We start from the raw sequence: 27,680 nt of genomic DNA on the forward strand, positions 1-27,680 counted from the left end.
ATCCAGCCTGCAGGCCTTAGTGCATTTACTCCTCACAGAGGAGTTCTCTCCTGACAAACTCCTCTTCATCCTCAAAGCCCCAACAGCAACAACCCCTCCTTTCTGGAGCCCTTCCCACACTTTTCACCCTTCCCAGCACCTTCAGAGCTGTGGATTCACACACTTGTTTCATTTTCATCATGATCTTGTGAAATATATCCAATTTCCTGGAGGGGGAAACTTCTGAATGTTTTCTTTGAAATCGGGTGACCATTATGACCCCAGATTCTAATCTTAGAATGTTGAGGGCCACCTCCCCCTTCTGCCATAGCCTGGCCCACTGTAGGGATGTTTGCGGAATGAATGAATGAACAAATGATGATTCTAGTCAAACTCCCGTTTTCTGGATGGACAAATAGAATCCCAGGGTACCAGGGCGAGTTTGGTTAGGACTGGGGCCCCCTCTGGCAAAAGTGGGGAGAAAGAGATCTCCTGAGACCCGGAGCTGCGGTATTGCAGGCGGTTACGCAACGTGAGAAGACAGTCTGGCCATTTTGTGCCGAGGACAAGTTGATCCGGGCACCCCTCCTCCTCGCGATGATGCAGCAAGAGAAGAGCGATCCCTTTAAGAAATCCGGCTCGGCGCCACCCGCTGTGACACCGCCTCCCGCGTTTAGCGCGCGCGGCTCCGGCTGGCCAGGTCTTTGAGTGGCGCATATAGAAGCCAATGGGAGTGGATGGGGCGGGGCTATGCCCGAGATCGCCGGCCGCGGGCACCGGAAGCCAGGTACAATCCGCAGCAGGGGCACCTCTCCGGAGGCAAGGGCTCCTCCTAAAGGAGCCGCTCTCCCTGGCGGCTGTGGAGGGTAGGGAAGGTGGAGAGAGCTGGGGGCTGGAATGGTGAGACGGTCCTGAGGAAGGTCCTGAGAAGATGCGGGGGTGCGGATGGGTAGAAAGGAGGCAGATTCCGTGGGAATTAAAGGGTGTGGCCCGAATCCAGACTTTCACTCATTTTCACTCACTGGCCGGGGAGTGTTGGAAGCTGCAGAAGTGACCAATAATTCTCCAAAGGGAGGTGGGCTGGCGACCGGGACTAGGAGTAGGCCTAAGTTTCGGTTTCCCCCGAAATGGTAAGATTCCCTACCCCCATCAGGCGCCAATCAACATGCGCCCAGTAAGAAACAGGGAACCTGTCAGGGGAAAGCTGAAAAGCCCTCGAACGCCCACGTTGGAAAAAAGCCGGCGAAAGTTTGGACCAATAAAATTGCTTTGCAAACATGTAACCAATCCGCTTAAGCCAGCTACCAACTGCTTATGCTCACCCTATAAATTTGTGTAACAGCTTGGGCTCGGGGGTCTCTGACCCCGCACCACTGCGTTGGATGTGGCAGGAACCCTGACTCGAGTCAGCAATAAACTTCCCTTTTTGCGAGTTGCGTTGTCTTGGAGGCTTTCTCTCTTCCCACTCGGGGATTCGGACATCAGGCATAACATTTGGGGGCTCGTCCGGGATCCCTTGACCGGGGGAAGAGAACACTTCCAGGACAGAGGGGAAGGATAGATAATAGCACTGGTGCTCAGGCAGGACAAGAAGTCCAGTGTAAATCCGAGGCCCTACTGTGAAGCAGGAAGGTATCTGGCACAGGAGAAAGCTTTCTATAGGGGGTCAGGCCAGCCGGCGTTAAGACCGAGGCCAGCGGACGCGCTGGAAGGCAGCCGCCTTTGCGGGAAGGAGAGTTCCTCTCCTGATCCCGAGTCTGGTGAGCAGTGGACGCCATTCGGTAAGGTGAACCTAGTACCGGGGGGCAAGAAAATTCAGAGGGCCCGAAAACCCAGCGCTGTGTTGTCGGCCAATGGTTGTCTGTCCGTGTGTTTGTCTTCGGCTCTCCGTGTTTGTGTGTGCCGGCATTGTCTCTGGTCTCGTTCTCTTCTGGTGCATCGTTCTCTTCTCTCTCTTCTGACTTACTCTCCTTCTCCTCTTCTTCTCTGATCTCCCCTCAACTCCTTTTCTTTTCAGGAGTTTCAGTGAACAGGCAAACGATTGTGGGGACAATTGATGAGTCCCGGCCAGGGCTACACTCTGGCGGACTCTGAAGGCCCTACAATAAGTGAGCCTCAGTAACTAGAGCCCGACTGGGTGAAACTCTCCTTTAACATCTTTAACTGAGGACGTGGCCTAAAATTCTTCATGTGGGCATGGGTCAGGCTTTAGGGCATCTGCCACTTGAAGACTCCGGTGAGAGGATAAGGGGGTCACGGAACGGGCTAGAAACCCCTAGGGTGCCCGCCCCCAGCAAGAAAACTTCCGTGCAACGATGCAGGCACATAAACAGTTCCAAAAGCATACCATAAGCCCAACCTCTTGGCCGCCACCACTCCCGGTAGGATTTTTTTGGTGATCGTTCTCAGTGACTTTCTCTCTCTCTCTCTCTCTCTCTCTTCCCTACCATTTATTCTTTGACCATAGGTCAGAGAGAATCTACCCCACTTTCCCTCATCACTGACCATTTTTCGGATGTTAGGACCAGGGCCCATAACTTGTCTTTGCTAGTCAAGAAAAGTAAATTAATAACCTTTTGCTCTGCAGAGTGGCCCGCCTTCCGGGTTGGATGGCCTCTGGAAGGCACCTTTCAACCGTCCATCATACAGGCTGTGAAGGAGAAGATTATGGCTCCTGATCCCTGGGGCCATCTGGGTCAGGTCCCCTATGTCATGGTTTGGCAGGATCTAGTGGAAAATCCGCCTAAGTGGTTAAAACCTTTCGTTCACAAACCTCCTAGTTCTTCTAATTCACAGGTCCTGGTGATGGAGACCCCCCCGGAGGAAACCAAAAAGAAAGAGGACCCAAAACTAGTCTTTCAGGAATCATCTTATCCAAACCTGATAGATCTAGAAATGGAGATGAGGCCTCCGCCATATGTACCCCCCTTGCAATTCCCTCCGAGGAGAGAAGCTCCCACCAGTGAACCAAGAGGACTAAGAGGGCCAACGGGAACCGACTATGAGGGGGGACCAGCACTGGGGACCCGGGGGAGGACTAGGGGAGATAGGGGTGGCCAAGACCCTGGGGACCCAGGGTTACCTTCATCCACTGTTCAGACGCTCCCCATCCGAGTGGGACCAGCTAACCCAGACGGAGAGCAAACCTATCAGTACTGGCCCTTTTCCACGAGTGACCTGTACAATTAGAAGACCCAAAACCCTCCTTTCTCAGAGAAACCCCAAAGCCTCATTGACCTCTTAGATTCCATTTTGTTCACTCACAACCCCACCTGGGACGATTGTCAGCAGCTGTTGAGATGCTCTTCACCACAGAAGAACAGGAGCAAATTCTGGCAGAGGCACAGAAACGGGTCCCGGGGACTGACGGGAGGCCAACCGCCCAGCCTCATCTCGTGGACGAGGGGTTTCCTCTGTTGCGGCCTAACTGGAATTTTGAGCGAGCGGAAGGTAGGGAGCGTCTCCGAGTGTACCGCCAGACTCTGATGGCTGGCCTGCAGGCCACAGCAAGAAAGCCGACAAATTTGGCAAAGGTAAATTTAGTAAGGCAAGAGCCCACTGAGAGCCCGGCAGCCTTCCTAGAGAGGCTGATGGAAGCTTTCAGGCAATATGCACCTATGGACCCCCAGGCTGAGGAGTCACGCGCTGCAGTTCTGTTAGCGTTTGTGAATCAGGCAGCCCCAGATATTAGGAGGAAATTACAAAAGATAGAGGGATTGGGAGAACAGACAATACAGGATTTACTGAAAGCAGCTGAAAAGGTATTTAATAATAGGGAGACCCCAGAAGAAAGGGAAGAACGAATTTGATGGGAGGAAAGGGAATTAGCTGAGAATATCAGGAAAGAAGTTAGGGCACATAGGGCGAGGGAAAACCGGAAGAACCAGAGAGAGCTAGCCCAGATTCTTTTTGCGGGAATAAAGGCCGGAACAGAACTGAGGGAACCTCGAGACCCCCAGATGGGAGAAAAAGAGAGACCAAAAAGGCAGGCCCTAAAGAAAGATCAGTGCGCCTACTGCAAAGAACAGGGGCACTGGAAAAACGAGTGCCCTAAGAGGGACCCAAGGAGAGGAACGACCCAGAGAGAGAGAATCTCCCCTGGAACTCGAGTTCTATATGCGGGGGAAGACAGTGACTAGAGGGGTCAAGACTCGGCACCCCTCCACGAGTCCTGGGTAACCATACATGTGGAGGGGAAACCCGTTGGCTTCATGGTAGATACTGGTGCCCAACACTCTGTTTTAAATCAAAAACTGGGACCAATGTCTAAGAAAACCAGCTTAGTGCAAGGAGCCACGGGGACAAAAAGATATTGTTGGACCACAGAACGAAAAGTAAATCTGGGGACCCACCAGGTGTCCCATTCTTTTTTGGTGATACCAGAATGCCCAGCCCCTCTACTTGGAAGAGACTTGTTGACTAAAGTTAATGCTCAGATCCATTTTGACCCTGGGGGAATGTCAGTCACGGATGGACTTGGACAACCGATACATGTCTTATCCCTAGCCTTAAGAGATGAATACAGACTTTTTGCGCCTAAGCCCTCAGAGACCATAGCACCAGATGTACAACTGTGGGTCCATAAATACCCATTGGCCTGGGCAGAAATGGCAGGAATGGGACTGGCCAAACAGAGACATCCAGTCGTCATCGAGCTAAAGGCTGAGGCAATTTCTGTGAGGGTGAGACTGTACCCCATGAGCCAGGAAGCTCAGCGGGGGATCACTCCCCACATTCGATGTCTCATGGATGCCGGAAGTCTCAAGCGGTGCCAATCCCCTTGGAACACCCCCTTACTCTTGGTGAAGAAGCCAGGGGGGACAGATTACAGACCTGTCCAAGACCTGCGAGAAGTCAACATACACCCCACTGTCCCTAACCCGTATACCCTCCTGAGCAGTTTGCTGCTTGAGTACACTTGGTACACCGTGTTGGACTTGAAAGATGCCTTTTTCAGCCTACCCCTGGCGGCCCAGAGCCAGGAGATATTTGCCTTTGAGTGGACTGAGGGGGAAGGCCAACCGGTAGTACAATTAACTTGGACCCGCCTCCCACAGGGGTTCAAGAACTCCCCCACCTTGTTTAATGAGACTCTGAGTGAGGACCTCTATGAATATTGGACTTGCCACTCAGAGGTCATTCTGCTACAATATGTAGATGACCTTATGTTGGCTGGAACCACAGAGGAGGCATGCAGCCGTGCCACCGGGGACCTCTTACAGACCCTAGGCACCTTGGGGTATCGTGCTAGCGCAAAGAAGGCGCAAATAGCCCGGCAAGAGGTCACCTATTTGGGGTATAAGATCAGGCAGGGGCAAAGGTGGCTAACCCAAGCCATGAAGGAAACAATATTGCAGATACCAGAGCCCAAGACCCCCCGCCAGGTGCGAGAGTTTCTGGGGACTGTTGGATATTGTAGACTGTGGATCATGGGGTTTGCTGAGAAGGCCCGGCCCTTGTATGAGGGAAGTAAAGAGACCCCAAACTGGACTTGGACTGAGCCAATGAAACAGGCTTTCCAGACACTCAGACGGGCCCTACTAGAAGCCGCAGCCCTTGCCCTGCCTAACCCAAATAAGACATTCCAGCTGTTGGTAGATGAAAAGCAAGGAATAGGAAAGGGGGTCTTGACGCAACAATGGGGACCGTGGAAGCAGCCGGTGGCATACCTTTCGAAGCGATTGGACCCGGTGGCCGCTGGGTGGCCCCCTTGCCTTCGCATCATCGCAGCCACTGCCCTCCTTGTCCACGACGCTGACAAGTTGACGTATGGACAGCAACTCTTGGTTTACATCCCCCACGCTACTGAAGGGGTTTTGAAGCAGCCGCTGGGTAAGTGGATCTCCAATGCCCGCTTGACACATTACCAGGCCTTGCTGCTCGATGCCCCACGGGTGCGTTTTCAGACCTCTTGCTTCCTGAATCCGGCCACGCTCCTACCTAACCCAGAGAAAGACCGCCCTCTCCATGATTGCAGTGAAATACTGGCTGAGGCCCTGGCGGAACGAAAAGACTTAACTGATATACCCCTAGACAACAGGGAGCTAGTATGGTTCACCGATGGGAGCAGCTATGTTAAAGATGGGCAAAGGAAAGCGGGAGCCGCCATAGTTGATGATTCAGGACAGACGATATGGGCTGAGACACTTCCCCCAAACACTTCTGCGCAAAAAGCAGAATTGATTGCCCTAATACAGGATCTGGAGCAAGCCAAAGGGAAGAGAGTCACCATTTTTACTGACAGCCGATATGCTTTCAGCACTGCCCATATTCAAGGTCCAATATACCAAGAAAGGGGATTTCGGACGGCTGAGGGAAAAGAGGTCAAAAATTTGCCCGAGATTCGCAGGCTCCTGGAAGCTGTCCAGCTGCCCCGGGCAGTAGCAATAGTACATGTCCCTGGTCACCAGAAAGGAGAAGACCCTAAGGCGCGGGGCAATCGTGCCGCTGATGCGGCTGCTCGAGAAGCGGCTAGCCGGGACTACGCTGCCCCCATATTAGCCGTGGGACTCCCACCTCCTGGTACTGGGACCTTGCCACCAGTTCGCAAATATTCCCTCTCTGATCTCGCCTGGATCAACGAGGACACCACCCTTCAGAAAGATGACAAAGATGGATGGTACTGAGATCAAAACAACAACCTGATATTGCCTGCCATCCTGGGTCGTCACCTGTGTGAACACCTACACACAACTACACACCTGGGAGAGAAAAAGACCCTAACACTTCTCCAGACGGCCTGCCTGAGGTTCCCTTGACAAAATGCAACTGTACGAGAGATAATTCAGGCTTGCAAAGAGTGCCAGCTAATGAGAGCAGGGAAGAAGCAGCACACGGGAACGAGGTACCGAGGGGAAAAGCCTGGGCAACACTGGGAGATAGATTTCACTGAGGTAAAGCCAGGCAAGTACGGGTATCGCTATCTGTTGGTTCTGGTAGATACCTTCTTGGGGTGGGTAGAAGCCTTCCCCGCTAAGGGAGAGACAGCAATAGTGGTTGCTAAAAAGATCTTAGAGGAGATAGTGCCTAGGTCCGTGCTGCCAGTGACTATGGGCTCTGATAATGGACCTGCCTTTGTGAGCCAGGTTGTACAAGGGCTGGCCCAAGCTCTGGGGACAAAATGGAAGTTACATTGTGAATATAATCCCCAGAGCTCAGGACAAGTTGAGAAAATGAATCGGACCCTAAAAGAAACTTTGACACAGTTGGCAATAGAGACTGGCGGGGACTGGGTGACCCTCCTTCCCTTCGCATTCTTTCAGGCGTGTAACACTCCTTATAAGCTGACTCTTACCCCTTTTGAGATTCTGTATGGAAGACCCCCTCCTGTGTGTCCTATTTTCTAAGGAAAATGCCTGCCACCCCCTACTTTGGGACAATTCCAGCAAACTCTGAATGGCATTAAGTAAGGTGCATAACCATGTTTGAAAATTGATTTGAGAGATACACGAGGGTCAAAATAAGGGGGTCATCCCCTCACATAATACTGGCCCAGGGGAGTGGGTTTGGGTAAAACGGCACCAATATAAAGTATTAGAACCTAGATGGAAAGGCCCTTATGTTGTTCTCCTCACCACTCCTACCACTGTCAAGATCGACGGGATTGGACCCTGGGTTCACTGCAATCACGTGCGGCAAGCCACACCGGAAGAACAGGAAAAAGCGCGAGCAGAATGAAAGGCGAGTCCTCACCCGTCAAATCCTTTGAAACTAAAACTCGCCCACCGGGAGGCCTCCTAATTCTCCTGCTGATGGCAGCTATCATCGACCCAGGAGCGACCAGTCACAACCCCCATCAACCTGCTAAGATCACCTGGAAACTCAATGACGGGCAGAATTATGAGCTGCTCAACGAGACCTCAGGAATCCACCCTCCTAACACCTGGTGGCCAGATCTATATTTTGACCTCAGGAGACTCTTTGGTACTGGGGCAGGGTGGTATGGGGGGCGAGAACACAACTACCATGTGTTACAGAAACGGGCGCTTATTAACACAGACCAGGGATGGTCAGCAGAGGGGTTCTGGGCTTGCCCGGGCAACATAAGAAATAATTGGAAAACCTGTGGTGGCTTGGAAAGCTATTTTTGCAGAGCTTGGAGCTGTGTGACCTCTTGTGACGGACCCCAAAAGTGGGACGTAGGAAATCGGGATTTGGTCAAGTTTACCTTCCAAGACCCCGAAAACTGGGTACCTCAGGTACAAGTGCAGTTTAACCAGGAAAGGGCGAAGAAAGAAAACAGGTGGACCTCTGGATTGGCTTGGGGATTTCAGCTTCATGTAAATTGGCCTGGTCCCTATCCGGGTGGGTTATTAATCATAAAACAGGTCGTTGAGCCGGTGCAGGTACATAGTTTGGGTCCCAATCTGGTCAAAACATCACAGGGGCGCAAGGCGACCCCCAAGCCAACCACCTCCAGACCAAGCTCGCCGAGGACATCTAACATCTCCTCTACCCCGAGCCTCGGAGGCAACCTGACGGAAACCCCTGGCCCTCTGACTGTTACCACTAGCTCAGCAATTCAGGACCCCCTATGGGCCTTAGTGAATGCAACCTTTACAGTCTTAAACCATACCAACCCTAATGCGACCCAATCCTGCTGGCTTTGTTATAATCTTCACCCCCACTTCTATGAGGCCATAGGCCTCAATGTCTCTTACAACTTGTCTTCAGGCCAGAACCCACCCCAATGCTGATGGGAAGAACGCAAGGTTGGCCTCACAATGAATGAGGTTTGGGGACAGACTGGGCACAGTGCCACGTGATAAAACTCCCCTTTGTGCCCAGACTATTAGTAACCTACGTTTACACGGCAAAAATTGGATTGTGCCAGAGGTTGGGGGTTGGTGGATTTGTTCACATACTGGGCTGACCCCATGTTTAAATGTGAAGGTTTTTAACCAGAGTCAAGAATTCTGTGTCCTGGTTGCTGTAATGCCAAAAATCTTATACCACTCTGAAGAGGTTATGTACTCACATTGGGACCGGGGAATGCTAAGACAAAAGAGAGAGCCAATCAGTGCGATCACCATGGCAACCTTGTTCAGTCTTAGGCTGGCAGGAGCAGGGACAGAAATAGCTTCACTATCTCTGCAAGGCCAAGGGTTTTCCTCCCTATGAGCCGCTACAGATGAAGATATAACTCGCATAGAAGAATCAATCAGCCACTTGGAGAAGTCTCTGACTTCCCTGTCTGAGGTGGTCCTGCAGAATAGGAGAGGATTAGACTTGATTTTTCTCCAACAGGGTGGGGTCTGTGCGGCTCTGGGAGAAGAATGTTGTTTCTATGCAAACCATACAGGAGTGGTAAGAGAATCTATGGCAAAAGCGAGAGAGGGGCTGGCGCAACGAAAGAGGGAACGGGAGGCCCAGCAGGGATGGTTTGAGTCTTGGTTTCAAAGCTCCCCCTGGCTGACCACCTTAGTTTACACCCTCCTGGGCCCACTTATAGTGCTACTATTAACACTCACGTTTGGCCCTTGTATTTTAAACTGGCTAGTGTCATTTATTAAAGAACGTCTAAACACCATTCAGATTATGGTATTGAGGCAACAATATCAGCCAGTGGCCCAGGATGGTGAAGAGAAAGATTCCTCTACAGGGACAACAAGACAGGGGGGAATGTGAGACTGACAGGACTAGCGCCATGACAGGCGACCGGGACTAGGAGTAGGCTTAAGTTTCGGTTTCCCCAGAAATGGTAAGATTCCCTACCCCCATCAGGCGCCAATCAACATGTGCCCAGTAAGAAACAGGGAACCTATCAGGGGAAAGCTGAAAAGCCCGCAAACGCCCAAGTTTGAAAAAAGCCGGCGAAAGTTTGGACCAATAAAATTGCTTTGCAAACATGTAACCAATCCGCTTAAGCCAGCTACCAACTGCTTATGCTCACCCTATATATTTGTGTAACAGCTTGGGCTCGGGGGTCTCTGACCCCGCACCACTGCGTTGGATGTGGCAGGAGCCCTGACTCGAGTCAGCAATAAACTTCCCTTTTTGCGAGTTGCATTGTCTTGGAGGCTTTCTCTCTTCCTGCTCGGGGATTCGGACATCGGGCATAACAGGGCAATAGACTCACCTACCTGCAGCCGCCCTCCCAGTTGATACGCCGCTAAGCTCTCTCCCCCATTTTACCAATAGAGAAACTGAGGCCGCTCCCCGCCCCCCGATCCCATTTATAAATGAGTCCTGAAGTGAGGGTCAGGGGTCCTGGGTCCATTCCCTGTCCTTCTGGCGACCTCAGTTTCTCTGTGTATGATGATGAAGGAGGCCAGGCTGGACTCCAAGCAAGGGACATGATCAATAATAGCTGCTTCCAGAAGCGCCCCTGCTTCTTACTCATTTTCTGGATCTTGGGGTTCTTCTGAGCGACAAACAGTACGTGAGGGGTGGGTAGACCTGGAGCCCCCTATCAGCTGGGTGACTCGCCTCTCTGGTGGCCTGGGATAGCCCTTCTTTCAGACAGCAGTATAAAATACTCCTTGCTATCATTATTGGAGGAGAGCGGAGGGAAAGGGAATCCTTGCCTGGGTTAAGGATGAGGCTGGGGGACGGGACCTGGAAGCTCCTCCAGGAGGGCTTAGGGTGGAGCCTGGTAATGAAAGAGTTAAGCCTAGGCTCCGCCCCCTGCAGGACAAATTCACCTCTGCTGCTTTGGAGGAAGCGACAGATCCCGCGCAACCAATCAGATGTGAGGCAGGTCTCCCATTGGCTTACTCCACCTCTCCGGAGAATAGAGCCCCTTTAACAAGCACCTTTTCTTGGCTCCAAGCAGAGCTTCTGAGAATGCTGAGCAATGAAATAGATGATGAAGTTCAGAGAGGGACAGGGAGTTGCCTGCAACCACACAGTACGTCCTCAGCTTGACCCCTCCGTTCTGTCTGCTGTCCATTTCCACCATGGCCTTCTGGACACAGCTGATGCTACTGCTTTGGAAGAATTTCCTGTATCGCAAGAGGCAGCCGGTAATGTCCGGTCGGGTGGGCAGGGGATGGGGCGGCCCACGGGCCTCCTTAGGCCGCCACTCCCCAGGCCTATTCTGCCCCCGCAGATCCAACTCTTGGTGGAGTTGTTGTGGCCGCTCTTTCTCTTCTTCATCCTGGTGGCCGTTCGCCATTCCCATCCCCCACTCGAGCAGCATGAATGTAAGACCCCCAGCGTCCAGAGCTTTGGGGTTAGGATTAGCAGTGGTCACTCTATGCACAGGGGCCCCAGTGAGAACCCGGAGCACAGACCGGACGCTCGAATAATGGCTGAGAGGGGCACTCTGTCACCGGGGGTCGGAACTCAGCCGAGAACCGCACACCTGGTGTCCCTGCAGGTCATTTTCCCAACAAGCCACTCCCCTCAGCGGGCACCATCCCTTGGCTCCAGGGCCTCATCTGCAACGTGAACAACACCTGCTTCCCGTGGCGAACCCCCGGCGAGGAGCCTGGCGTCCTCAGCAACTTCAAGGACTCCCTGTAAACCAGTGGGAGCCACTGGGCAGGGGTGGGCAGCTTCACCTAGCCTCCGCCTCCAGCCTTCTCTCTGTATCCAGGGTTTCCCGGCTCTTGGCAGATGCTCGCACTGTCCTGGGGGGCCCCAGTGCCCATAGGATGCTGGCTAGCCTGAGAAAACTGATGCCCATTCTGAAGGCTGCACGCACAGCCCGAGCAAGTGAGAAGGCGGGCCTGTGGCAGGCGGGGCTGGGCTCTGCGCCTCCACCTGATGGCGCAGCTTGGAGTGGGACAAGTGGGACGTGGCTCCAGCTAACCTTGGCCTCACCCTGGGCTTCTGTGCTTTACTCCCTCAGCCTTTCCTTGGCCCAGTGACCAGCCCAAGGAGGGATTATCCCTGGCCACTCAGCTGCTGGGGACACTGCTGCAAGGGGTGAGGTGGGGACAGGGCAAGATCTGGGACCCTGATCTCACTGAGTCCCACCCTGCCCCTTTCCAGTGCCAGCTTCCAGGCCTTTGACTGGGCCTTCCCTGATACCTGGAGTGATATTCCTTAGACTTTAGTCCTGAGAACTTGAACAAGCTCAGGTGCCTCTCAGAGCCTTAGTTTCTCTGTAAAATGAGGCTATGATAGCATGGACCCCCTGGGAACTTGGATCCCGAGTGAGACGACCACAAACCTCATTTGTCACCTTGTCATCTTTCTCCCCAGGAATCCCTGGGCTCTGTGCTGGGTCAGGCCCAGGAGTCCATGGGCAGCCTTGTGGAGACTGCAGAGGACATGGCCCAGGAGGTAAGAGGCCAGTGCAGTCTCCGCCCCTGCCAGGAAACTAGAGGGGTGGGCTGCAGGAAGGGGAGAGGACAGAGCAACCCTGGGCACCTGTCCTCAGTAGTTGTGTGGGGGTGCTGGGGCAGAAAGAGAGGGCAAGGGTGCTCCTGGTGGAGGGCCCTGCCCTGGTTATAGCTTGGTGGTGGGGTCACGCAGAGGGAAGCCTGCCCAGCCCTCTGGTGACCTCCTCCTCCAGCTCCTGGAGCTGCCCAGCCTGGGGGAGCTGTGGGCCCTGCTACAGAGACCCCACAGGCCAGGTGGTCCCCTGGAGGCGGTGGCAGAAGCCCTTTGCAGTGCCAGGGGGCCCAGCAAACCAGGTGGGCCCTCCCTCAACTGGTATGAGGCCAGTGACCTGAAGGAGCTGGTGGGGCAGGAGCCAGCACAGGCCCTGCGGGACAACAGCCTGAGTGAGTGACCAACTTGGTTTCCACCCCTCTCCCTGGGGAAGTGGGGCCAGAACGTGGGCACAGGGCCTCATGGTGCCGCCACCCTGGTCCTAGGCCCCACCTGCGCTGAGCTGACGGGGGCCCTGGACACCAACCCCCTATCCCGCCTGCTGTGGAGGCGCCTGAAGCCACTGGTCCTGGGGAAAGTACTGTTCACGCCTGACACACCCTTCACCCGGCAGATCATGGCCCAGGTGACAGTGCAAGGGGCCCTCAGTCCCAGCCTCAGCCGAGGGGGAGAGAGCCAGGCCACAGGAGAGCCCTGAGTCCCAAGACTGGCTGCCCCTGGGCTGGGTCCAGGAAGCAGGGTTTGAAGTGGAGGGATTGCCAGATTTCAGACAGTGCTCAGAGGTGCAGGATGGAGCAGAGGGGAGAAGGCAAGAGGGGTGGGCAGGGGGCTTCACTGGAGGGAAGAATCATAAATGGCTGAGGCTGGTGTGGACCTCAGCACCCACCTCTTGCAGGTCAACCGAACTTTCCAGGAGCTCGCGCTGTTGAAGGACATCCAGGAGGTGTGGGGGCTGCTGGGACCCCAGCTCTTTAACTTCCTGAACGATAGTGCCAATATCGCCATGCTGCAGGTGGGGCCAGGACGGGAGTGGGAGAGGGGTATTGAGGGTGGGGGTATGTGGCAGCAGGGTCACCCCTGCTAAGGATTTGGGCGAAAGGGCAGGAACTTCCAGGCAAGGGTGTGGAGGTGGGGAGTGGTATCCAAGGTGAGCTCAGGCCGCTCACTGGGATGGGAAGAGGTGACAGGCCCCAAACGTCTGATGCAGACCCCCACCTTCCCTGACACCCCTACAGAGGCTCCTGCAGATCCAGGACAAGGGAAGGAGGCAGCCAAGACCCGGAGGTGGGGCCAGAGTGGAAGCTCTTCGTGCCTTTCTGAATCCCCACAGCGGTGGCTACAGCTGGCAGAAGGCCCACGCTGATGTGGGACACCTGGCGGTCACACTGGGCCGTGTGATGGAGGTGAGGGACTGTCCACCTGGGGAAACGTCTCCGAGGGGAGAGGCAGCCCTGCTGAGGGCCTCCTAGGAGGAAGCGTGGCTCCGCCTTCAGGTCCAGGGGAGGAGCCTGGGGCCTCGAACTCACGCCCAGGCCCCTCCACAGTGCGTGACTCTGGACAAGCTGGAGGCCGCCCCTTCAGAGGCTGCCCTGGTGGAGCGGGCCCTGAAGCTGCTCTCCGAGCACCGTTTCTGGGCCGGCATCGTTTTTCTGGGGCCCGAGGACTCCCCGGACCCCGCTCAGTCCCCAGGCCCTGGCCACCTGCGCATCAAGATCCGCATGGATATCGATGATGTCACGAGAACCAATAAGATCAAGGACAGGTCGGGGGGCCTTGTGGAGCGGAACGGGGGGGGGGGGGGTCCTAGGGAGCATCCCACCTATCAGAGATCTTGGTGGGTGGGGCCCAAATCCTTAGACCAATAGGGATCCATGATGGGCGGGGTTTATGGTGTGATGGGCACAGCCAAGGGCTTGGTGGGCGGGGTCAATGCCTAGGTTTCTGGGATAAGATTAAAGCAATTGGCAGGTGGATCTAGATAGTTTGTACACAGATGAGGGCGGAGCTAAAGTTGTGATGGGCAGGTCCCAGCTACTCCCATACTACTTACAGGTTTTGGGACCCCGGTCCGGCCGCTGACCCCCTGACGGACCTGCGCTACGTGTGGGGTGGCTTCGTGTACCTGCAGGACCTGTTGGAGCGCGCAGCCGTGCACGTGCTCACAGGGACCACCCCCCATGCCGGCCTCTACCTCCAGCAGATGCCCTACCCCTGCTACGTGGACGATGCGTGAGCACCCTTTCCTCACTTCTCTCAGATGCCAGATCCCGGGTCTCAGGGTGGGGGCCTGGGTGCCATGTGGAATATTCACGCAGTCAAGGCTGAGAACTACAGTTCAGAAGGACCACTCCCTGTGACCTTGTAGCTGGAGGAGCCGGGATCCCTCAGGGTCTGGGGTCCCTGGATACAGGGAGAACGTAATCTGACAGCGCTATCAGGAGTCCGAGGACGAGGGAGGGCGAATGTCCTCGCCGCACCTTGGGGTCCCAGGGCGGGAACTGTCGTGCCAGATGGGGGCAGCGCGGGGGTGTCTGGCGTCCACCGCAGCTGCCCACTGCCCCAGGTTCCTGCGCATGCTGAGCCGGTCACTGCCACTCTTCCTGACACTGGCTTGGATATACTCGGTGGCGTTGACGGTGAAGGCCGTGGTGCGTGAGAAGGAGACTCGGCTGCGCTACACGATGCGCGCCATGGGGCTCAGCGCCACTGCGCTGTGGCTGGGCTGGTTCCTCAGCTGCCTCGGGCCCTTCCTCCTCAGCACCGCGCTGCTTGTGCTGGTGCTCAAGGTGCGTGCACCCCCGCCTTGCCTACTCGGGACAGGTGCGTGTGTACGGGGAGGTAACCTCGCGGGGTTGCGCGTCCCTGGGCGAATCCGCGAGCTCCCTCCAGCTCCCCTGTCCTCCTGCAGCTCGGGGACATCCTCCCCTACAGCCACCCGGGGGTGCTGTTCCTGTTCTTGGCGGCTTTCGGTGTGGCCACAGTGGTCCAGAGTTTCTTGCTGAGCGCCTTCTTCTCCCGCGCGAACTTGGCAGCCGCCTGCGGGGGTCTTGCCTATTTCGTACTCTATCTGCCCTACGTGCTGTGCGTGGCCTGGAGGGACCAGCTCCCCATGGGCGGCCGCGTGGCGGCGGTGAGAGCCGGGCCGTGTGGGTGCAGGGGTGCAGGGCACCCTCAGCTGCTCTTGTTTGCTGATCTACCCATCTACCTACCCGACCCCACCCATAGAGCCTTCTGTCGCCCGTGGCCTTCGGTTTTGGCTGCGAGAGCCTGGCGCTGCTGGAGGAGCAGGGCGAGGGTGCGCAGTGGCACAACATGGGCACCGGGCCTACAGCCGATGTCTTCAGCTTGGCCCAGGTCTCGGGCCTTCTGCTGCTCGATGCCGCTCTCTATGGCCTCGCCACTTGGTACCTGGAGGCGGTGTGCCCAGGTGGGCCGTAGGAGGCGCAGGGGAGACTGGGCTGAGGGCGGGCGCGGGATGGGGTGGGGCTGAGGGGGCCTGGAATACAGGTGAAAGGGTGGGTCTTCCTGGCACCTGCGCACATGCGCCCTGGTGGCTGCGTTTGAGGGACGGCCTGGGGCAGGCGGGTGGGCGGGGCTTCCTGGTTACCACTTACCTGGATCCCCGCATCCCCAGTGGGCTCCAGGGGGAGCGCCTCAGGGGTAACTGAGCACCACTCCCCACAGGCGAGTACGGGATTCCTGAACCGTGGAACTTTCCCTTTCGGAGGAGCTACTGGTTTGGGTCTCAGACCCCCAAGGGTCCTGCCCCAGTCCTGGCCGTGCAGGACCCCAAAGGTAAGGCCCAACAAACCTTAGCTGTCACTTCCCTGTCTGGATTCTCAGCCCCCACAAAACCCAGGTCCCCATGGATTCCACTCCTCTGGATATTCCCAGGTCCTGAGGCTCCCCTAACTCCCACAGACCCCAGCCCCATAAGTCCCTGACTCCACGGACCAGCTTGAATGGTCCCCAGGCTTCTGAGGGTGCCCATAACTGAGTCTGCCCTCCTTCCTCAGTGCTGGTGGAGGAGGCGCCCCCTGGCCTGATTGCGGGGGTCTCCATACGCGGCCTGGAAAAGCACTTTCCTGGCAACCCGCAGCCAGCACTGTGTGGACTCAGCCTGGACTTCTACCAGGGCCACATCACCGCCTTCCTGGGCCACAATGGGGCTGGCAAAACGACCACAATGTGAGCAGCCATCACTCCTCTCCCCCGACAGCTCCTCTCCCCCCAGCTCCTCTTCTTGGGTCTCAACTTGTACACTTGTTCAAGCGGAAGGACATCTGGGGTCAGAAGGTCCCTATCTGTACAGTGAGGGGGGACCCTGATGCCCCCCCAGCAGCCCCCCCAGCCCCAGTTCCCTTTGGACCTCCCCCTTAGTTCACTTTGGATCCACAATAGGCAGGTGATGAATATTTTCTCTGAGCTTTGTCTTCCCTCCCCTGTAAAATGGGAACATAATACCCCTTTGGTCTGGGCATACAGTAGGTGCCCTATAAGTGCTGGGAGCCTCAGCTTCCCCTCTGAAGCTGCCCTGAGACCCCTGCTCCTGCAGGTCCATCCTGAGTGGCCTCTTTCCACCCACGGCTGGCTCCGCCTCTGTCCTGGGCCACGACGTCCGGACCAGCATGGCAGCCATCCGGCCCTGCCTGGGTGTCTGCCCGCAGTACAACATACTCTTTGACCTGTGCGTCTCCATGGGCCTGGGGCATGGCAGTGGGAGTGCTGGGTGCTCTCTGTGGCCTTGCCTGCCATGGTAACCCCCCCACTGTCTTTTGTACATGGCCTTAGGCTGACTGTGGATGAGCACGTCTGGTTCTATGGGCGGTTGAAGGGTCTGAGCGCAGCTGCCATGGGTCCCGAGCAGGACCGGCTGCTGCAGGACATGGGGCTGATCCCCAAGAGGCATGCACAGACTCATCACCTGTCAGGTGAGCCCCGGCTGGGGGGAGCCTCCATGTCTGCAGAGATGAGGCTGGGGAGCTGGTGCTGGGACTTTATATTGAGGACTGTGGAATGCCAGAGGAGATGGGCAGACCTGGGGACCCAGGAGGAATCAGGCACTGTGGTCCAGGTGGGTAGGGAAAGGTGCAGGGAGAAGGAGGGCAGCCCTGCCCAAGACTGTGGAGATCTTGACCCCTGTCCCAACCCAGGCGGGATGCAGCGGAAGCTCTCAGTAGCCATTGCCTTTGTGGGTGGCTCCCAAGTTGTTATCCTGGATGAGCCCACAGCTGGTGTGGACCCCACTTCCCGTCGAGGCATCTGGGAGCTGCTGCTCAAATATCGGGAAGGTAAGAACTGGAAGTGACCTGAGATTTCCCTGGATGCTGCTTGAGAGGCCAGAAGATCTTTCTGACAAAGAGGTGATGGAAGATGGAGTTTTGAGGGATAAGTAGGAGTTTACTGCACGGGGCAGGGGCCACAGCTTGGGCAGCCTGATAACATGTGTGGGTTGGGTCCCCTGCCTAGGTCGCACACTGATCCTCTCCACCCACCACCTGGATGAGGCGGAGCTGCTGGGAGACAGGGTGGCGATAGTGGCAGGGGGCCGCCTGTGCTGCTGTGGCTCTCCTCTCTTCCTGCGGCGTCACTTGGGCTCCGGATACTACTTGACATTGGCCAAGGGTCCCCCACCCCTGGCCACAAGCAAAAAGGTGAGGGCTGGAACAGACCTCTGACCCCAGTTCTTAAGACTCCATCCAGCCCCGATGGCCATGGCAGCTGGTGCCCCTCTGCCCCCAGGGTGAAACTGGCTTGAAGAACAGCATGGATGCTGGGCAGAAAAGGGAGCCAGGCGGCCAGGCCAGCTCTGCCGGTGAGGGCGGATGTGGGTAAGCCTGAGTGAGGGGCTGTGGATGGGGCTGTGAGAGCCAGAGGGAGGGGCCAGTGGGGGGCAGTGACTTGGTTCAGGGGAACAGGCCTGATAACCCCAGGCTTGACCCCTGACCTGACCCCTGAGTTGAGCTGACACACAAACCTACCTCTGACCCTGACCCCAGGTCAAGTCCTGCCCTTGGGTGCTTAATCCTGACCTCCTTTGCCCTCAGGGACTGATCCCTTGTGGGTCACCCAAGCCCCTTCCCCAAGGGGGTGGGGCAGGAGCCAGGGCAACATGGGACCCCAGGGCCCCTGAGTGCCTGCTGCCCACCCAGGTGCAGCCCAGCTGTGGGCCATAGTGCAGCGCCAAGTGCCCGGCACACGACTGGTCAAGGATCTGCCACATGAACTGGTGCTGGCGCTGCCCTACAAGGGCGCCCTGGATGGCAGCTTCGCTGAGCTCTTCCATGATCTGGACCAGCGGCTGGGGGAGCTGGGACTGGCCGGCTATGGGATCTCCGACACCAGCCTGGAGGAGGTGTGGCTGCTGGATGAGGTGGGGGGCAGGAGGAGGGCTTCCTGGAGGAGGTGGTGCCTGGAAGGATGAAGAAGTCTGCCTGTGGACAGCTGGGCATCCCAGGGAGGAGGCAGGGGCCACATGGAGGCTTGGAGGCCCTCAGGGAGGCTTGGGGACCCCCAGTGTTTGAGGGATATGTGGCCCTTGAGTCCCCCTCCCTTTTGTGTGTCCCCAGACTCTGTCTGAGCCCCCTGCTTTGTCTTCCCAGATCTTCCTGAAGGTGGTGGAAGATTGTGCTGTGGACACAGGCCCAGAGGGTATGCCTGCAGGCCCCTGTCCTGACCCCTCACCCCGGTCCAGAGTCCGACCTGACTTTAGACCAAGTCCCCACTCTTGGCTAACATGGCCCAGCCTACAGCCTTGACCTCCACCCTGATTCCTGACCCCTTTTTTGTGAGCCTTGACACTGGCCCAGACCCCAGGCCAAACACTAAACCTGACCCCAATGCTGGTGACTCTGCAGATGGTAGGCCCAGGCAGGGTTCGTGCTTGGGTATTTCTCATCCCGACGCGACTAGGCAGCTCCAAGTTCCTCCAGAGGAGACAGCCCTGGAGAATGGGGGGCTGGGTGAGTTGTCCCTGCCCCACCCTCTGGCCCCTCCTGGTCCCCAGGGCCGAGCACTCACCCTCCCATCCCCCACAGCTGGCTCTGCCCCTGAGACACAGGCACTACAGGGTTCTGGGCCGGCCACCACAGGCCGCGTACACAGCTGGGCGCTCACTTGCCAGCAGCTCCGGGCCTTACTTCTCAAGCGTTTCCTGCTTGCCCGCCGCAGCCGCCGTGGCTTGTTTGCCCAGGTGAGGGGCCACCTACTGGGGGGGGGGGGGAAGCCCCTCAGCATCTGTTTTCCACTCTACAACCTAAGTCAGCCCCGTAAGCCCAGGTGTATGCCTCACTCGAACACGTTTATTGAGAGCACTGGGGAGCCATGGATGGTTCTAGAGCAGGATCAGGGAAGGGTGCAGGTGAGCCTGGCGGCCGACAGGTGGGGAGCTGATGGGCTGGCCCTTCAGATTGTGCTGCCTGCCCTCTTTGTGGGCCTGGCGCTGGTGTTCAGCCTCATTGCACCCCCGTTTGGATACTACCCGGCTCTGCAGCTGAGCCCCAGCATGTACGGCTCCCAGGTGTCCTTCTTCAGGTGGGTGCAGAGGAGAGGGGCCTGGTGGGGGGGGCCCAGGGCCTGTGGGCACAGCCCTGACCCTGCACCCACTACACGCAGCGATGACACTCCAGGGGACCCTGAACACACCCGCCTGGTCGAGGCCCTGCTGGAGGAGGCCGGACTGGAGGAGCCTTACCCGAAAAGTAACTCCAGCAGGTGAGGGCCCTCCAGCCTGGGCCTGGCTCCTCTCTGGCCTCGGTTTCCTTGTCTGGGCTCTGGAGCATCCCCCATGCCTGGTTTGGAGCAGGGCGCCTCCAGTCCCACCCCTACCCTGCTCCTACCCCCACAGGGCACCAGCATGCGCAAGGCCTGCCCTCTGCCACTTCTCGGTGCCTGAGGTCCCTGCAGATGTGGCTGAGGTCTTGGCCAGTGGCAACTGGACCCTGGAGTCTCCATCCCCTGCCTGCCAGTGCAGCCGGCCTGGTGCCCGCCGCCTGCTGCCTGACTGCCCTGCCGCAGCCGGTGGCCCCCCGCCACCCCAGGCACCAACCAGCTCTGGTGAAGTGGTCCAGAACCTAACGGGCCGGAACCTGTCTGACTTCCTGGTCAAGACCTACCCTCGCCTGGTGCGCCAAGGGTGAGCACCACCCTGGATTTGACTTGGCCAGCTGTAGCAGGGGTCCAGTGGGGAGGACGTGGTCCAGTCTTGGGAGCGGTTGGGGGGGATGCCCAGGCTGGGGCTCTGGGCTGGAGCATCCTGGGGGCCCTCTGTGCCTCCCCCTTTTTATTTGTCTCACTCAGCTCCCCAGTATCTTTGTCTCTGTCCCACTCACCTCTCTGTCTGTGTCTCTCTGTCTCACAGCCTGAAGACCAAGAAATGGGTGAACGAGGTCAGGTGAGGAGGGTCCCTTGCATGGGTTCCTTTCCTGTGCCCTCTGCCTGCCTGCCACCCCATCCTCCCAACCCTCAGCTGTCTCCCACCTCCGCTGCCCCTCAGGTATGGGGGCTTCTCCCTGGGGGGCCGAGACCCAGGCCTGCCCTCGGGCTTGGAGGTGGGCCGCTCTGTGGAGGAGCTGCGGGCACTGCTGAACCCCACACCAGGCGAGGCCCTTGACCACCTCCTGAACAACCTCACAGCATGGGCTGTTGGTCTGGACACTCAGGATGGCCTCAAGGTGGTAACTGGCGGTGGCCGGCTGGCACTGTGGTGGGGGAGGTCTGATGCCAGGTCACTGACCCCTTGGCCCCAATTCCATCACAGATCTGGTTTAACAACAAGGGCTGGCACGCCATGGTGGCCTTTGTAAACCGAGCCAACAACGCTCTCCTACTCGCCCACCTGCCACCAGGCCTCTCCCACCATGCCCACAGCATCACCACGCTCAATCACCCCCTGAACCTCACCAAGGAGCAGTTGTCTGAGGCTGCGCTGTGAGTCCCCCGACCCCGTGTGTCCCCCCGCCTTGTGAGTCGCCCCGCCTTGTGTGCCACTCCACCTTGTGTGATCCCCTGTCCCATGTATCCCCCCACCCCGGTTGGTCTCTCTGTTGTCTCTGGTGGTGGGAGCTGAAGTTACGCTCTGCCACACTCTTGCTGTGTAAACAGAGAACTAGAACTTCCCCTCTCCACCCCTTAGGCCAGGGTAATAGGGCATCATCAGGCTTCATGGGCTGCAGTCTCCCCCAGTTGCCTGCACGTTCTTGTCGCATCAACATCTATCCTACTAGAGACCTGGACGATCTCTCCCTGCCTAACAGTTCGCAATGGCTCAGGACATCCCCCACGAGCCGTGTCCAGCCCTGGGGACCTCAGTCCCATCAGTGATGAGCACAGCTCCTCTCTGAGCAGCTCATGCCCCTTCACCCCCAGGATGGCCTCCTCGGTGGATGTGCTTGTCTCCATCTGCGTGGTCTTCGCCATGTCCTTTGTCCCGGCCAGCTTCATCCTTGTCCTCATTGACGAGCGTGTGACCCGAGCCAAACACCTGCAGTGCATGGGAGGCCTGCCCCCCACTCTCTACTGGCTTGGCAACTTTCTCTGGGACATGGTGCGCAGACCACCTGGAGGGGTGGGGGCCCTGCCACCACTTGCCACTGCCTCTTCTGGCCCTTTATGGTCAGGAACTTGTCTAGAATGTCACCACTGAAGTCTTGGGGATAATGCAGACCTCGTCCTATTATCCAAAGCCCAGGGAGGTTGGGGTGGGACACAATGCCAAGGATGCCTGTGGGCTTCCCTGGTAGCTCAGCATACTGAGGGTGTAACCACCATCTCTAATGCAGTGTAACTACTTGGTGTCAGCGTGCATCGTGGTGCTCATCTTTTTGGCCTTCCAGCAGAGGGCGTATGTGGCCCCTGCCAACCTGCCTGCCCTCCTGCTGTTACTACTACTGTACGGGTGAGGTTCCCAGCCCCTCCAGGACTTGTTCTTACTGACCCCCTCAACTCCGTTGAGGGAGCTGGGACTCTACAGCAGCTTCTAAGGAGAGGATATGGAGATCTGAGAGGACCCCAAGTGTGATCTTATTCAGGGGTATGCCAAGGAGGCCTTAAAAGCTCATTCTGACCTGACCATGTTACAGAGGTCTACAACACAGTTTGGGATGGGAGATCTATATTCTTCTCAGGGCTGCTCAGCCTGTCTGGCAATAACAGTGGCTCCTGTTCCCCTCAGCTGGTCGATCACGCCACTCATGTACCCAGCCTCCTTCTTCTTCTCCGTGCCCAGCACAGCCTATGTTGTGCTCACCTGCATCAATCTCTTTATTGGTATCAATGGCAGCATGGCCACCTTCGTGCTCGAGCTCTTCTCTGATCAGGTGGGACCCACAAGGCTGGTCTTTGGGTTGGGGTCAGACTGGGCCTCAGCCTCAGTTTCTGACCCACCTCCTTCTTAATCTACCCCTGAGCAGAAGTTGCAGAAGGTGAGCCAGATCCTGAAACAGGTCTTCCTTATCTTTCCTCACTTCTGCTTGGGTCGGGGCCTCATCGACATGGTGCGGAACCAGGCCATGGCTGATGCCTTTGAGCGCTTGGGTGAGAACTTCTCTCCAGGAGGGGAAGTGCCAGACAAGAGTCAATCCTACAGTGCAGGGACAAACAGCAGCCCCTGTTTGAAGCCCCTGTAGGAAGAGAATTTGAGGTTTTAGATGACCTGGAAGGGTGGGTAGGCAAAGTTAAAAGTGCAGCAAAGCAGCCATAAAAGTTAATTCCATCTTGGTCATGTCACAAGAGGTCTAAGGCACTAAATAAAGGAGGTGGCAATGCCACTGTTTTCCTTGCCAATTAGACCCCAGTTGAGTGTCTATTCAGCTTGGTGCTTTCCCTTAAGAACCCAAGGTGACCTGAATGGGGAGAGGCCCAGTAACCAAGACCCTAAAATGACCCTATCCCTCCTCATGTCCACACAGGAGAGGGGCATTTCCAGTCGCCCCTGCGTTGGGAGGTGGTCGGCAAGAACCTCTTGGCCATGTTCATACAGGGGCCAATCTTCCTCCTCTTTACACTACTGCTTCAGCACCACAACCGCCTCCTACCACAGTCAGTGGGGACCAGGGAGGGTGGCAGGGACTGGGGTCTGGCTCTGGGCCCACTCATATCTCTGTCCTCAGACCCAAGCTGAGGCCACTACCCGCCCTGGGAGAGGAGGATGAGGATGTGGCCCGTGAGCGGGAACGGGTAGTACAAGGGACCACCCAGGGGGATGTGTTGGTACTGAGGAACCTGACCAAGGTGGGTTGGGGGGCCTCCACTGTTGGGCTGGGGGGCTTCCACTGGTCTACCCACCTTTCTCATGGACTTCCATCCTCCCAGGTGTACCCTGGGCAGAAGACACCAGCTGTTGACCGCCTGTGCCTGGGGATTCCCCCTGGTGAGGTAAGTCCAGGTGGTGCAAGGGTAAGAGGCTGTCCTATTGTACACCCACTGGTCTTTACCATGTTTGTGTCTACCTCCCCCTATAGAACACCTACTCTGTGTCTGTCCTATACTGAGTACCTACTGGCTGTCAATATTTGAGCTCCTATTTAGAGCCAACAAATCTCATGAAGCTCCTACTGCATGGTTACATTTATTGATCCCGACTGTGTGCAATAGGATTAACAAGATCTTAGTGAGGATAAATTTATTATTAAGCACCTACTGGGTTCCCATACATGTGCCAGTTACTATGTGCACCTACTATATGTTAGCATTTATTGAGTACCAACTGTATTCAGTAAAGCTTGTTGAACCCCCCCACCATTGTGTGTACCAAAAGTGTATTGAATGTCACCTTTGTGATGATCAACTTTTATCAAACACCAACATTTATTGAGTCCATACTGTATATGTATCAAGCACTTGCTCACAACCAATATTTAGTAGGCACCTGCTCTGTACCAATGCACATTCAAGCAACTATTTTGTGCAAACTTGTCTGCTGTGGTCCATTTCCTGGCCACCTACTAGGGGCTGGCACATACCTGTGGACACTTGTGGTGTGTTGGTATAAATTGCCATCACTCTTTAGCAAATGCCTACTGTGTTCAGTCAACCTCTCCATCTTGGGTTGACTGTGTGCCCAGTATGAATTCTCACCAGGTGCTCTTGCTGTCGGTACCCACTTGCATGGCATGAAACATTCAGCCAACTCCTGCCTCAATATTTATGGAGCACTGACTGTGAGTGACCTTTATAGAACATCTACTGTGTCCGTTGATTAAATACATGCTGTGTGTCATCTAGCATTTCTGCTATGTGACAGCTTGTGCCTACTCACACACCCCAGTATCTGCCCAGGGATCCCCTTGCCCACAGCCCTCCCAGTGGAAGCTGAGAAACCCGTCCCAGAAGTCAGAAATGCTGGGACAAGTGTCCAGGCTTCTATGAGTGCCCTCTGTGGGTGTTCCTGCAGTGTTTCGGGCTGCTGGGCGTGAACGGAGCAGGGAAAACGTCCACATTCCGCATGGTGACTGGGGACACGCTGCCCAGTGGGGGCGAGGCAGTTCTGGAAGGCCACAGGTGAGGGGCTCCTGGGCTCTTGTTCCTCCCCACCTCCCCCTGCTCTCGCATGTATAGACAGGATCGTCTGGCCTTGAGTCCCCCTGCAAGTGGACCCGGCCCTGAGTTACCTCCTGTCCCTTACCAGGGTGGGTGGGCCCCCTCGCATGGCCAGGGCCCAGCCAGTGCCCTGAGTTCCCTGTCCCCCATCCCCCATCCCCAGCGTGGCCCAGGAACCGGCCGCAGCTCACTGCCGCATGGGCTACTGCCCTCAGTCGGATGCCATCTTCGAGCTGCTGACCGGTCGTGAGCACCTGGAGCTGTATGCACGCCTGCGAGGAGTCCCCGAAGCCCAAGTTGCCCAGGTGACCGCTCTCCCCTCTAATCCCTCCGGTCCTCACCCCAATCTCTCCCTTGGACCACAGTCTCTCTGCTGCTCTCGGTCCCCTGACCTTAGGTCCTCTGGCCCTGCCCCTGCCCTCCCTGAGTGCCTACACACTCATTGGGTCCACCCCCACACCCCCAGTCCTCCCACCATCCTCAGGCTGCACTCTCCACCTCCCTGCTAGGGGCCCGCCCCTTCTCTCCTAGACCTTCCTGGCTGTGGCCCCGCCTACTTTCACCTCCGGGTTAGGGCTTCACTTCCTGGTGGCTTCCTGCCACTGGGCCAGGCCCTGCCTCTCTCTTGGTCTGGCCCCGCCTCCAGTCTCAGCCCCGCCCCATACTCGCTCTGGCCCCACCCTCTTTAGTAACTGTCCCACAATATCCCTGGGCTTCCCTGGTGGCTCAGTCGGTTAAGAATCCGTCTGCAGTGCAGGAGACCGGGGTTCGATCCCTGTGTCAGGAAGATCCCCGGAGAAGGAAATGACATCCCACTCCAGTATTCTTGCCTGGGAAATCCCATGGACAGAGGAGCCTGGCGGACTCTAGTCCATGGAGTCAGAAAGAGTCCACCACTGAGCAACTAAACCACCCCATATCCCCTCCTTAGCCCCTCCCACTCACCCTGCACCCTATTCTCACTCTGCCCTTCCCACTCCATCCTGCCATAGACAGCAAGCTACGGCCTGGCACGCCTGGGCCTCCCTCAGTATGCTGACCGACCTGCGGGCACCTACAGCGGTGGCAACAAGCGGAAGCTGGCGACAGCCGTGGCTCTGGTGGGGGACCCGGCTTTAGTCTTTCTGGTATGTGTGTGCAGATGGGAGGACAGAGTGGGGGGAAGGGGCCGCATTTAAGCATCTCCCTGCTCTGCGCCCAGGACGAGCCGACCACTGGCATGGACCCTGGTGCCCGGCGGTTCCTCTGGAACAGTCTTCTGGACGTGGTGCGGGAGGGCCGCTCCGTGGTACTCACCTCACACAGGTGGGCCTGGGGAACAGAGCAGTCTGGGACTGACAGGAAATGTCCAGAGCACAGGGTGGCCCAGAGCTGCAGGCTGAGGGTCCCTGGGAGGGGCAGCCCAGAGCCGAGCACCATGGGTCTAGGCCTGGTTGGAGCTCACGTCACTGGGCTCCCACAGCATGGAGGAGTGTGAGGCACTCTGTACGCGCCTGGCCATCATGGTGAATGGGCGGTTCCGCTGCCTGGGCAGCACACAGCACCTCAAGGGCAGGTGAGTGGGGAAGGCCTCAAGGCCTGGGTGTGGGCAGATCAGGGTGGCGGTGTAGGTGGGCCTGGAGGGGAGATCAGGTGGGGCCAGCTTGAGTTCTAACCAGAGAACAGGCAAGGATCATGGACTGTCCAGGAGAGGGGGCAAGGCTGGACGGAGATGGGGAGGAGGTCTGAGGGGTGAAGGTGTGTCCACGGGTGGAGGCCAAAGAGGGTCCGGCAAGTGGATATGACCTGGATATTGGAGTGGGGCATGGCATTGTGTGGGCGGGACTGGGGAGCAGCAGGGTTAGAGACTGGATGAGCATGTAGGCGGGGCTAGGAGCAGAGGCTGGGGTCAGGTTGGCCTGGGGGTCTGGAGGAGCCAAGTATAGCGGTGGGGCTAGAAGAGGGCTGGAAGATGGTATGGGCGGGTCCATTAGCTATGGTCTACCCCACCCCACCCCACCCCAGATTTGGGGCTGGCCATACACTGACCCTGAGGGTGCCCTTGTCGAGATCCAAGTCGGCGGCCGACTTCGTGGCCCAGGCGTTCCCGGGAGCTGAGCTGCGGGAGGCTCATGGTGGCCGCCTGCGCTTCCAGCTGCTGCCAGGAGGGCGCTGCACCTTGGCGCTCGTCTTTGGATTGCTGGCGGCAAGCGGCGCAGAGCATGGTGTGGAGGACTTCTCTGTGAGCCAGACCACGCTGGAGGAGGTGACCGCCGCGCCAGGACGGGGCTGGGGGTAAAGATGGGGTTGGGGGTAAAGATGGAGTTGGGGGCTAGGCCCTCAAGCTGACTTCCTCTCCTGTTTCCCTGGGCCATCCACTCCTAGGTATTCTTGTACTTCTCCAAGGATCAGGGCAAAGAGGAAGATGAGAAGGAGACAGAAGTGGGGGCTGACCCTGTGCCAGGCCCGCAGCGCCCCAAACTCATAACCCAGTTCCTTGATGACCACAGCATGGCTGAGACGGTCCTCTGAGCCTCCTCCTCTATGGAGCTGGGGGGACCAAAGCAGGGCAGAGGGGCTGAAGCCTGACCCAGACTCCAGAGGCCCTGGAGGAAATAAAGGGAAGCTGTGGTGTGAAGCACCATGCACCTGTGTCCCTGTGCCAAGTTGCATATTCATCCCAAAATGGCTCTGTACGTGTGCCTGGACACTGGGCTTGGCACAGAGTGTGTGCTGGAGTGGGTATGTGGATGCAGATGTGAACCTAGCTACAGCTAGCTGGACTCCCAGCTGTGAAAGCTTGTGTGGTGGCTGGGGAGTGTCTCCTGTGCAGGTGCGCCCTTCATAAGAGCCTGGACACTGCTCCCAGAGCCCCTGAGTGCCCCTGTAGTTCTGACGCCTGA

At 57.2% G+C, this 27,680-nt stretch overlaps 1 protein-coding gene across 1 annotated transcript; it reads left to right on the plus strand.

Moving 5' to 3' along the window:
* Positions 1-27: 27 nt before the first annotated feature.
* ABCA7 (ATP binding cassette subfamily A member 7) lies at positions 28-27,423 on the plus strand. The gene is made up of 47 exons (XM_061151180.1): positions 28-766; positions 10,754-10,943; positions 11,030-11,123; positions 11,300-11,441; positions 11,519-11,637; positions 11,774-11,850; positions 12,130-12,210; positions 12,443-12,653; positions 12,747-12,886; positions 13,157-13,273; positions 13,497-13,664; positions 13,806-14,023; positions 14,314-14,490; positions 14,825-15,047; positions 15,170-15,391; positions 15,487-15,688; positions 15,946-16,056; positions 16,278-16,449; positions 16,817-16,948; positions 17,053-17,192; positions 17,415-17,552; positions 17,731-17,915; positions 18,004-18,076; positions 18,414-18,616; positions 18,864-18,912; positions 19,119-19,223; positions 19,299-19,453; positions 19,670-19,794; positions 19,876-19,974; positions 20,108-20,395; positions 20,621-20,653; positions 20,756-20,933; positions 21,020-21,189; positions 21,628-21,805; positions 22,041-22,156; positions 22,433-22,577; positions 22,671-22,794; positions 23,169-23,298; positions 23,370-23,490; positions 23,572-23,634; positions 24,653-24,759; positions 24,962-25,103; positions 25,791-25,925; positions 26,000-26,103; positions 26,261-26,353; positions 26,803-27,043; positions 27,163-27,423. The coding sequence occupies exons 2-47, from the start codon at positions 10,878-10,880 to the stop codon at positions 27,307-27,309; spliced, it is 6,459 nt and encodes a 2,152-aa protein (XP_061007163.1). The 5' UTR covers positions 28-766; positions 10,754-10,877; the 3' UTR covers positions 27,310-27,423.
* The last annotated feature ends 257 nt before the right edge of the window (positions 27,424-27,680 follow it).

This window comes from Dama dama, chromosome 9 (genome assembly GCF_033118175.1).
Source record: "Dama dama isolate Ldn47 chromosome 9, ASM3311817v1, whole genome shotgun sequence".
Taxonomy (NCBI): Eukaryota; Metazoa; Chordata; class Mammalia; order Artiodactyla; family Cervidae; genus Dama; species Dama dama.